We start from the raw sequence: 12,387 nt of genomic DNA, 5'->3' as shown, positions 1-12,387 counted from the left end.
GCAAACGTGTTCATGAGAGGCAGTCAATCTAATCTTGTCATTGGCTTTGGGCCTGGCAAAGTTGCATGTGTGGCTCAAAAGCAGCCACGCTGTGACTTGCCACTCACCCTGCTAGTTGTTGGAGGGTGCAGCAGCTCAAGGCTTTGAATCACAGAATCATTAAGGTTGGAAAAGAGCAATAAAATTAATCTTGTCCAATCCCAACCCACTCCACCATGCCCACTGCCCACGTCCCTCAGTGCCACATCCCCACTGTTCTGGAACACCTCCAGGGTTGGTGACCCCACCACCTCCCTGGGCAGCTGTGCCACTGCAGCACTGCTCTCTTGAGAAGAAATTCTTCCTAATATCCAGCCTGAATTTTGCGTTACTAATGTGGACTGTATTACCTAGAAGATGGAAGGAAAGAGAAAACAGCGTAGTGGATGATAGCAGATACAGGACTGCATTCTTACTAAGCAGTGTTCTAGTTGATCTAATGCTTACAGAACTACCTGTTTGATTCTGTTTCTTTGTGTTGTTTCTTTCCCTCTTACCAGGACTACATGCAGAACGTTCACGGGAAAGAAATTGACTTGCTGAGAACCACTGTGAAAGTTCCTGGAAAGAGGCCGCCTCGAGCTACGTCAGCTTGTGCCCCCATCTCCAGTCCCAAAACAAATGGCCTTTCCAAGGACATGAGCAGTTTACACATCTCACCGAATTCAGGTAATACCAGCCAAACAAGCGAAGAGCTGTTTTTCCAATTGTGTGTAGGCAGTTGTCATTTATCACTGGGATGGGAATGAGATTAATTAATTAAAAATCTCAGTGACGGCTACTGTGAAGCTTTTTTAGCCTTCTCTGGCTAGTGATCTGGCCTCCACAAGTGATTCTGCATTTTAAAGTAACCTTCAACATCCATCTTCTGTATTTGGTACGTTATACTTGCCAAAAGCTGACGTAATTTCACCAAGGCTAGAACTGATGTGACCTTACTACTGACTCATTAAGTCTAATACTGTGGAAAAGCAGGAGATGTCACTTGAAAGGTCTGCTGTGGCTTCTTGGTGGCACCCGCACTGCTTGCTTCCACCATTAGAAGGATGCATAATTTTTGGACTTTCCAGCAGTGAGATTCTTCTATAGAAGGCCATTTTATTTTCTTTATGGAAGGAGTTTATAGCTCTTTGTGAGCTCTAAACAAAGAATTTTATTGTTCGCTCAAGTACTTGTCCATGCAGCTAAATGGATTTTAAAAATTGCTTTGAGAAAAACCATTTAAGACCATTTTATTTTACAAAGCACACGGCTTATGCAAAACACATAACAGTATAGCGTCGGTATAGAAGTTTTGTCAGCATGTTTGGGATGACGTCCATAAAGAGCCAAGTGCCTTTTCCAGTTACGACTAACATAGGCATCTCCAGCACAGGCTGACAAAGGTGTCCAAGCACACTTCTATCTCTGTACAGTCCATGCTTGTAGGTACAGTGAGCAACTGTAGGAAAGAACGTGGCAAGAGGAGACCCGTTCAAGGATCTGCTCCTGTGTAGTAATGGTTATTTGTGCTTCAGGCCACGGTGTGATCTGCCTTTCTATAGGGCAAATTACCCTACTTCAGGAGCAGGGAGGATTTTCCATCCAACTTCTGATGCTGCTCTTTGAGGTGAAACGTTTAAATAAAAAAGAATAACAATAAAAAAGCCTTTTATCTTTTCTGTGCTGCCACAGAGTAGACATCCCTGTGGATAAACAACAGTTCTTGCATTGCACGTTCTATTAGTCGGGCTTGGGACTTGATATGTCTGAAAGTGATTTCATCAGCCTTTTTCAAGTTGTGGCCTGTGCCTCTAGAGGTGGGGAGCTGGCATTGTCATTGGAAGAGTTCATAGGAGAAAGTAATTCGTGGTTGGTTCATGTTTTACATTTTGTTTTCTAATCAAGATGACTGGGAGAGCAGGTTGTTTTTCAGCATATCCCGTTATTTTGGGAAGAGAAGTGCTGGTCTTAGTCAATATATCAGCAAAAGGACTTCTGTTTTTAAGACAGTTGAATGGCTTGAAACAGGCAGAAATTATTTATTCCTCCAGAGAAGTAAGTTTTAGAAAACATATGCAGGAGTACATGGTAATAGAAGTTTTTAATATGGTATTTACATATTAAAGTTCTAAACTAATTACTGCTTTCCAAGCATATAAGAGTGTAACCAGGGAAAGGAGAACCCGATTCTTTATTGTTACCCACTTGAATACCTTTGCCTCTTGTCTCGTGCAGCTGATCTTCAACCTTAAGCAAGATTCTGTCCTGCTTGTCTTTACATTGCCTTCTTCCCATAGATAAAGCAAATATCAATGCATTAATGATGCTTCCAACCGACTATAGGGGTGGCGTGACTGTCTGGATACATCTTTGTAAGTTCCTGGGGGGAGCAGTGAAGATGGGCTGGATGATGGGTTCCTACCTGCTGCTTTGTGCCCACTTTGGGTGTCAGAGGGCGTGGAGGTTGCTAAGATTTTGGTGAGATGGAAGGATTGGTTCTGGTCTGTCTGGTGGTTGCATTTCTGTGCAGATGATCAGCATCAAGAGAGGAGCTTTATTGAGAAAGCCAAGTCGTGTTTTCCAGGCTGTACTGAAATCAGTCAACAGCTGATGGATCGAAGCAGTGATCACTGGAGGTATTAGAGCAGATCAGGAGTATACCCAGCAGCAGCTCAGCTGTGTGTCAGTCCTTACATCATTCTCAATGCTCTCATATTCAGTTAAGATTGAAGAAAGAGCTGCATTGCACTCAGTGATTTTAGAATATATTTGGAGTGTTAGTATTGTAAAAAGGCAAAGTCACAAGCTGTGCCTGGCTTGGCAGTGTGAACCTTCTTTTTCTCACATGTACTGGCAGTGCTTTGTATGCAGTGGGGTCATGGCTTCTGTTCAGTGGGATGCCCGGGAGTACGGCTCAGCTCCTGGTATGCCAGGAGGAGCCCTGGCATCCGTACTCATCTGTCGTGCAGCTAAAAATATTTGCAAATTATGCCTTGTTCTGTCTGTCATGCTGTCTCAGAGCGTTTTCTCAGTTGCCTAGCACTGGCAAAACGTTGTCTTCATTGTAAGTGATATTTTAAAACTGATGGCAGGACTGAAATTGTCTGGTTTTGCTGTTGACAAGTTTATGTACACAGATGTGCTGTGCCAAGGAGACTCGGGCCAAGCCCAGGAGAAAATCAACATTTGCTCTTTTTATTAGCAAATACGCCATGTTCTCACTGCATCACATTGCACCTCACCCCTGGAACAGTGATGCTTTGTATTCTTATGTGCTTTTGCCAGTGCAGACTTGGGATGTGGAAATATTCTCCATGCTTAGGAGTGAGTTGTTCGATGTGGTCCAGATTTTCCTTCTGCTGTTATGAGATTGTGGATGGGTAAAAAGATGCGATGTTGGAAGAGTACCAGCACTCACTTAGAATGTCTGATGGTCTGGTGGAAATCAAGCTCTTAGCACATAGGCAGTGATAAGCACAGGCCCACTAGGAGCATTTCCCTGATGAAATTCCTCAGTGTTTCAGCCCACTGAGGACCTTTCTCAAGGAGCTTCCCAGCAGTGCTGTGTGACAGGAGCTTGGCCATGCTGTTTGCATCTTGTGAGTGGCAGAACTTCAGCTGAGAACCAAATGTGGAGTAACACGAGGAGGTTTGGATACTCTGCTTTTGAGTCTCAGGTTGACCATTGTATGCAGGAATTCATACAAGACGAATAGTAGACAGAATTAAGCTGATTAGGGAGACATTACCATTGGATTCAAAAGGGATCTACCCATTTTTGAGGCGAAAGGATTTATAATGGTCAAGTAGCAAGGGAAGGTTTGTCTCTTAAATCTGTTAGCATAGCTGTCATGTGCAAAAGCAGTTTAAGAGCATGTCCTTCCTAGCACATGGAGCTTAGTGCTGCTTTGTGGCACCTCTCCGAACAGGATTGTTTTCATGGTTTGAAGACTATTTGATAAACACAGGCATATAACAGCCACCTCAGTGACAGCAGCCTGATCTGTGAGTGTGTTTACATCCCAAACATCTGGAAGCAGCTCTCTCTGGGAGGCAGTCAACAACAAAAGCCAGGTTGCATCCCTTCCTGCAAGTTTCCACTTCAGAGGTGGAAGGGAAAAAAATGCCCATTAGGAGGGTGTATGAAGGAGAAGCCAGGATGAGTGTTTTTCTGCTCTATGCTGGCACAAGAGCTGTGATGAGTATAAATAAGGTGTTCCTGTCACTGCAGAGCCAAGCAACTAGCTCACAAAAAGGTGCATTTACTCTGTCTGAATGTTTGGCCGTGACACAGTGAAAGCAAAAGCTGGCCTCTGGGCTTTCTTGCTTTTTTGTGTTTGGGCTCTGACAGATTTTGGACTCTGAGATTCTGTGTGCCCACTGCTCCTAAGTCAGTACACAGGGGTGGGGGCTGTCCCACGTTTGTTATATGCAAGTTTGAAATAGGGAGTATTGAACTGGGGCTTTATGAAAGGTGCCTGTCTCTGTTAACTTGGGAGAAGTCTGTGAGCTGGGAAAATGAAAGCTTGTTTCCTTTAGTGCATGTTTCTAAATATGTTTTACTTTTAAATCAAAGTTGTTGGATGTTGCTTAAGTAAATTACTATAAATTTAACTTAAATGATTTAGGTGCTGCTGACCATCATTCTGCGGGTGTATCTCTCTTGAAGCACTTTAGAAGGGGATATAAGCAGTGGACTCGCTCAGTTCCAGATGCAGCCAGCAGTTGGCAGTTCATCACGGCCGTATTAGAGCCAGCACCATGCAGTTCAGCCTCTGGGCAATTCCCTGTGCCATGTGGTCACTCCCTTCCCCTGCTCCACATGGGTCCCTCCCGTGGATGCTGTCCTTCCCAACAGATTCTGTGTGTGCTTCCCACAGGCTGCAGCTCTCCAAGCACAGCTCCAAACCGTAGGGCCACCCTCCATCCCATAAGCCCGGTGTACCCAAAGCCAGAGCCACAGCAGGAGCTGCTGGTGTAGAAAGTTCACATCTAAAAATAGCATAGACATAAATTGCTTCCTGATTAACAGTTCGTTTAAATAATTTGCTGCTATTAAACTTACTTACAGTAGCGAGTGTATTTTCAGCATCCTAAAATGTGTTAGCTGCATAGCCATCATTAAAGGTTGTTATCTGCTAAGTATGTGTGGCACCTCAGGCATGCTGAAAGAACCACGTGTTCACATTTTTATAAATGGAGGAATTTCCATTTGTTATTAATTGTGGCCATCTATCAAATCGATACAGCGGTCATTAGGAAATCTTACTGTACACCAAAGTGCTTGGAATCAGGCTGAGTTGGAGTGGACTGCCTTCCAGGTTTTTCATAGAAAACCTGTGATTGTTGGTTGGTGCTTTGTAGTAATTTTTGCAGTATGAGCTTAACCTGAAATGTTTTGTGTGCTTTAAACGGAGCATGAGCTTTTACAGTTCTACCACAGCTCACAAGCACAGGTTCGTGGCTTAGTTTTGGCATTAAGTCATCCAAGTCAGGCTTCCGTTTTGCTTTGCTGTAAGTTCAGTGATATAAGCTGTAGTGAATGGAAGGAGAAATTGTTGCTTGCCGTGTTTGGATGGGGAAAAAAGCCAGACTGTAAGCGTGTTGGAGATTTCCCTCTCATCCCACTAGAGGGTGATCCCTCAAGGTCGTCTTGCCCAGTTTGTTCGTGCCAGGATTTGTGCTTTCCAGAAGCAGAGACAAACTTGCACTTCTAGTTATGTCTGTTCCATCATATGAGGAAAAGGGAGCGGGGCAAACAGTCCTAAGTGAGTATTTGGTAAAAACACCACCTTTGTTAAACCTCAGACACACTGAGTTTGCTTGGGTTTTCAGGGCAGTAGAGAAGGAAGGAGCCAAGGAGCTGTGTTACGATCCCTGCTTTCTGCAGCGGGTGTGTGGTGTCCATCTCCTGGTGATGAGCAGGAACGTGTCGTAAACCTTTGTGAGGATGCCAGCCTGGAGGCAGGCGTTGCTCAGGCCATGCCTGCTCCACTCTGGTTGCTTTTGTGCTTCTGCTGCAGCGGATCTGGAATAAAAACCACAGCCCCGTCTTGTCCATCGGATGCAATCTCGACGAGTTTTGATGGTTACACGTTGTAATGCTAACCAGTTGGATGTTAAGACCTTTGCGAAATTGCTCATTCTTTTTCCTCCAGTGATTTTAAAATATTAAAGCCATCAGGAGGGTTGAAGCTGATTTACCAAAAGGGAAAAAAAATTCACAAATGTGTTTTGAGTATTGAACTGCCGTTGACATCTAAAGTCCCAACCATGCTGTTTTCCTCCACACTCGAGCAATCAGGACATCCAGCAAACCCATAAAAAACCAAACTAATAGCATGAATATTCAGTGACCTAGAATACTAATTATTGTCATGAATATTAATGCGATCGGACTTGCTTTTTCCTCTTCTCTTTCTCTCTGGCTCTTTTTTTTTTTTTTTTTCCCACTCAGCCGGCTCTAAAGATGGGCCATAATGAGAGCATTTAGGAGAGAGAGCGCTCTCCGCCGTGACAGGGACCGGGGTAATAAGGAGAGCTTGATTAACGCCGCGCACTTGGGGGAGAGATGAGAAGATTCACGTGGGCCTGTTGTGGGGGAGGCAATGAGGCACCGGCGGCTGTGTTGCTGCTCCCTCAGATTAATGAGGCCTAAGAGTGCATTAGGAACAGTGACAAAGGTTTGATCTAATGGGCTCAGTCATTTTTCCTTTGAGTGACAGACGCACAGAAGTAATTGGCTGTGCAGAATGGCAGCTCATTGGCAGTACTTAAGGATACATTATCCCCGTTGTGTGGCCCGCAGAGGCTGTTTATCAAAACTGCTCACACTGCAGACATGCATTCACTTAGCTGCTGTTACAGCGGCGAGAGCTGTATGGAAAAAAAAGAGTGATGTCACGTATCTATTGTCTCGTTTCCGAAAACAAAGTTTCTTTGTTCCAGTTTCGTAAGACTCCAGAAGACACTTGGGTACTCCCAGTCTTCCCTCCACCTGAAGGAGGATCCACGTGCTGCTCCCAGGATGAGGGCTGGACCTTCAGCCCTCTGGGAAGGTTCCAGAGTTGCTTGGGTTAATCATACTCAGCTTCCAGGTACATCTGTTGGCAGGCGAGGTCCCCACGCGCTTCCCAATTCCATTATTAACTTCCATGCATAGTCAAAGGTACAGAGAACTGTGGTGTCTCTGCCTCAGGCCCTGTGCATGGTTGGCTTTACATGCAAGCAACATAACATCTCAGAATTCACTGGTGTTCTGTTATTTTTGCAAAGTCAAATTCACAGTTATTAACAGGATATAACAAGCAAATAACAGCAACACAAAGTAAACCATTTATCAACGTGAAATGGTCACCTCTGGGTCTTAAAGTCGCAGTCTTTTAGCAAGCAAGTAACCCCAAGCCAGACCCCGGAAAGTGATACATCTTATTTATTACTCCTATTTGTTGAAAGTGCTGAAAAAAATAGCATTGTGCCTGCTGGGAAGGGGAAACTTCCTGCCTACAAGACAGGTCTGGCACCTTGAGCAGGAGCATTTTGTGGAGATGTTGGGTTTAACTTCTTTTAGAAGAGAGATCTCCTCAGATGACTTAATTTTCCCCACTTGCTGCATTGGCTTGGCGTGCTCTGAGAATAATAGTTTTTCTCGTTATACTCCCAGCACCATTCCCTTCACTGCCAGGATGTTTCTTGGCATCGCCTTGTTTGTTCATTAGTAGTGACCCTTCTCGGTTTGCATGCTACTAATCAAGCCTGCTTCTCAGAGGCTGCCCTGCCGGGCTGTGGCATGGAAGGTCTTCCTGCATTAATAGCTGCTTATCTTTTTGGGGACTCGCAGAGAAAATCAGCACTTCTGAAAAATGGTAACAGTGAGTGAAACCCATAAGCGAGTCATTCGCTGTCAGCGTATTGAAGCTTTCAGTACTGCAACCAGGGAATGTGTTTTGGAAAGATACCATCATCTCACTCTTCTCAGTCACCATGTGAGTTGCCTCAAATTATTTTAGGTCCCCGACGAGCCCAACGCAGAAACAGCGTGCTGTTTGAACACTGCAGTCAGAGGGAAGCAGAAGCCGTGGCAACACTTGAGCAATCTATCCCACATTAATAACCTCACTCAAGAGTATGATTAGAGAAGTTTGATCTCTCTGGCACTCTGCTGCTCTCCTTGAAATCATGGCTTCTTACTTGCCTTTCCATGCTGCTTAGCTCAATGGGAAAAGAAGGATCTGTTGGGAGAGGGAAGTAGTGGTTTAACCATTTCTCAGTGCTGGGCAGGAGAAGAAGGATGTGTGTTCAAGAGATGGATGCTGGGATCTGAGATAGCAAACCCAAAAGAGCCATTCCCAAATTTTCCACAGTAAAAGCAGTTGTTGTTCCAACATTCATATTTGTTGGGAAGCAAAAGGCAGGAAGGTAGAAGTGTCACCTCTTACAGTTTAAGCTACTTCTTGTGAAAGTTTTGTTCGCTGGAAAGATTTCTGCACAGCTTTGGCAATTAATTCAGAAACTTAACACAGAATTGAAGAGGGGGGTAGGGGAATACTCTTCATGTTTCTGCAGCTAGCAAAATGGCCTCTTTCACTTTTCTTTTTTACCCTGATGCCTGAAGAAACTTCAGGGAGCACTGTTGGGTCTGGTTTTCTATCAAGCAACCAACTGCTGGTCTAATCTACTTGCAGGGCCTTTTATGAATTAGAGGGCATTTCAAGAATATGCAGTGTACTTGCAACATAAATTGACCCAACGTGATTTGAAACAATTAACCCTCTGATATCAAGAGTCAGGATTTCCTGACCCACAACTCTAATGTATTTTTCATTAGTTCTAACAGCTGGTGAACAGAGCCCTCTGGCCTTAAGAGGTTTCTTTCTTTTTTGGAAGAGAAGCTCATAGCGAACACGAAGAGCATTACACAAATAAAACGTGGTCACAGTGAAAGCATAGCGATAGCACAGTTCATCCAATCCAGTCTTTTTGTGCTTCTGTGCAGCCATTCTCTGCAGGTCTCATGTGCTGCTGCTTCAAGAAAAAAATACAGTTCTGCCCCACATCTCCTGCGGTGTCGTCTTGTCTCATAAACTCACAAGCATGTTGGTTGCATATCTGAACAAACTTCTTGCAGCTGAGCAGTTTGGTGGGAGTTCACAGGTGGGCATGCAGCAGTGAATGGAGGCAGTGTGCATGTTGTTTCTCTCAGTTGTTGTTGTACAGTTGTACAAGTGGGCAGCATAGTTGGTGATGCGTCCATTAAAATGCCTGCTGCCCGGTGGTGGTTCACTGTATTATTTTTGTTATGTGGAAATACACCGAGAGGATTTGCTGAAATGCTGTTCTCTGTCCTGTTCTGCTACGAGAAGAACATGACAAAAGCCCAGAATGCTTTGTTGTTCTCGTTAAGCAGGTTGCCAAAAATGTTCATCCTGAAAATGTCCCCCACTGTGACGACAGGCTGGTGGAACAGGGCTTGTTCAGCCTGGAAAAGAGAAGGCTGTGGGGACACCTCATTGCGGCCTTCCAGTACTTGAAGGGAGTTTCCAAGCAGGAGGGAGGCTGAGTTTTTATGTGGTCTGATAGTGATAGGAAGAGGGGGTATCAGGTTAGATGTAAGGAGGAAATTACATGCTCAGAATGCAGTGAGGCGCTGGCACTGCTGCCCAGAGCTGGGGATGCCCCATCCCTGGAGGTGCTGAGGGCCATGTGAGATGGGGCCCTGGGCAGCCTGAGCTGGTGGGGGGCAACCAGCCCATTCCAGGGTGTTGGAACTGGATGATCTTTAAGGTCCCTTCCAGCCAAAGCCATTCTACAATTATGTGATTCTGTGATAAGAAAAGCTGAAGTCGTTCCTTCTGTGCACAGGAAATGGAGATATGCTCAGCCCTGTGTGTGTGTTAGCAGAAGCCTCTTGATATATGTGCATGTATGCATTCTTCTACTTAATTCTTCTTATGTTGAATCCATTGGTTTTACTTACTGTTTGTGGCTATTTGCACTGAATAGATGGATTTTTTTTTTTTTTTTTTTTTTTTGTATGAACACCCTGACTTTCTTCAAAGGCTCTTCTATTGCCCAAACCTGGAAATTACCATGGATCTTAATTTGGGTAGTTTTAATAGAGCTTAATTGTTTGAACGTTTTTGTGAGCATGATCATAACAGGGTATTTTATAATATCAGAAAATATAGTTTTAATAAAGCTGTCTAGAGCTAGAAAGAGGAACTCTTCCTTTGATGCTCCTTTGGTAGATGAAAACATTTTTGTTCAATAGGAGACCAGCATCTTTTTTTTTTTGCTCATTTGAGACCAGTTCTGGCAACATACTGATATTCATTCAAATATAAATGCCATATTCACTTTGAAATGCAAATTGTTTAAAGAAAAATAGCATATGGTAGAGGTAAGTACCTTTTCAAATCAGCTCCTACACTTTAGGGATGTGAGTACAGCTAAAATTATTCTTTGGAAAGAATCTGGAGCCTTTGACACATTGAAGCTTGAACTAATCAAGGCCTCCCAGTAAGCATATACACATATCCATATCAAGGAAACAGTGCTGAGAATACATGGATTAGCATAGTAATTTAACTGCCCCCTGCTAATCAACTTAAGCGACCAGCTGATGCATATATGATGTATTTGAAGAGGCACTCTTTCAGAACTCCAGAGTGGGCCAAGTAGCTGGCCGTGGATTTCACGGTAATGTTGACTTATGTATTTATATCTCTCTATCTACATACGGATAGATATTAATAGGCTGGGAGATGTGTGTGTATACAGGTACAGCTGGGGCAGACAGCAGATGCAGGATGCATAGTTACTTGTATTACTGCTTAATAGGAAGGCTTTGTACACCTCCCTGAACGTAGAAGGTTTGCTTTTCATTAAGTGGTGTTGGCTTGCTATTTTTATCTGTCTGGCTTGTCTGCTAAAAGACTGAGATGATTTCTGCTGCTGAGGTTTCATCTTTGAGCAAAAATGAAGTACTGTTGCACTGTGGAGGTGAGGAGGTCACCCAGAGGGTGGTGAGGCACTGGAACAGGTTGCCCAAGGAGACTGTGGATGCCCCGTCCCTGCGGGCATCCAAGGCCAGGCTGGATGTGGCTCTGGGCAGCCTGGGCTGCTGGTTGGAGACTCTGCACACAGCAGGGGGTTGGAACCAGAGGAGCATTATGCTCCTTTTCAACCCAGGCCATTCTACGGTTCATTCTATGACTGGAAAAAACATAGAGCTGTTTGGTAGAAGCAGCAAGTGTGCCAGAGCAGCAGGTGGCTTCCAATTTTACTGTGGCAACACTGCTGCATGCTGTTGCAGTGCGATGCATGTCTTGAGTTTGCTGCAATTAGATTGAGAAGCGGGGAAAAGACAGCAGTGGGTACAGAGATTGAGGTTTTTAAATAAAGCTGTGTCTAACAGCTTTGTGGTGGAGCGTGTCCATTCCTACTACACCAGTGCAGGTCGTACTGTGCGTTGTGTAGGTCAGCCCTTCTGATGTCTACCTGTAGATCATAGAATCATAGAATGGCTTGGGTTGGGAGGGACCTCATGGATCATGAAGCCACATACAGGCCACATGCAGGACCACCAACCTCCCCATTTAATACCAGCCCAGGCTGCCCAGGGCCCCATCCAACCTGGCCTTGAACACCTCCAGGGATGGACGGGGCATCACAGCCTCTCCGGGCAGCTGTTCCACCACTCTCATAGTAAAAAACTTCCCCCTGACTTGCATGCTCTGATGCACTGAGAAAATCATACAGCATCTGAAAAAAAGTGGAATGTAACCTTGAGTTGATGGTATCACAAAGGGGCAAACTGGTAGCAGAGTTATCAAACTGGCAGCAGAAAGAGCTGAGTTGGGTTGCATTGTGGATCAGTAAAGTATAAAAAATGGGACTTGGCAGCTATTTGTTGCTAACAGCCCAGAGCTTTCACAAATATGAATTGGAAGAAGGATTCCTATTTGGTTTACGCTTCCTCAACAGATGAATGTCATAACCTGGGCTGCAGAGCTTCAGAAGACAGCATTAAGCTGACAGCAACGCCTTTGGTGCTGACATGATGATGTCGAAGTCTAGATGTTATGCCTGGTGTCCTATTAAAATTTGGGGTTTCTATCCTGGTTGGAAAGTGACCAGACACCTCTGTTAGAAAATTAAAAAAAAAATAATAATAATTGTGAACTGGACAAAAGCTGTCAACATACAAACATTGGTCTTAGCAATTCAGCCACCCAGCACAGGGTAGTGGGGACACGTCAGGCAGAGATGTCCTGTGATTGTTTTCCATTTTCCCATAATAGCTGGGAAATGCTACGTCTCAGCTTTCACATACCAGGCTTTCTCCTTCGTGATCCTTGTTACAAA

General features: G+C 44.5%; 1 protein-coding gene across 2 annotated transcripts in view; it reads left to right on the top strand.

Annotated features, from left to right (window-relative positions):
• The window catches only part of AGAP1 (ArfGAP with GTPase domain, ankyrin repeat and PH domain 1), a gene marked incomplete at both ends in the record, with an annotated part of 281,406 nt that overhangs the window by 177,576 nt on the left and 91,443 nt on the right, over window positions 1-12,387 (top strand). For both annotated transcript variants that reach the window (XM_079538941.1, XM_079538940.1), the window contains one exon: window positions 540-708. In XM_079538941.1, coding sequence (XP_079395067.1) covers window positions 540-708 — 169 coding nt within the window. The remainder of the gene's footprint in view (window positions 1-539; window positions 709-12,387) is intronic.

This window comes from Tetrao urogallus (assembly GCF_951394365.1).
Source record: "Tetrao urogallus genome assembly, chromosome: 8".
NCBI lineage: Eukaryota > Metazoa > Chordata > Aves > Galliformes > Phasianidae > Tetrao > Tetrao urogallus.
The sequence above is the reverse complement of the archived record's forward strand: the minus strand, read 5'-3'. Positions and strand labels throughout refer to the sequence as shown.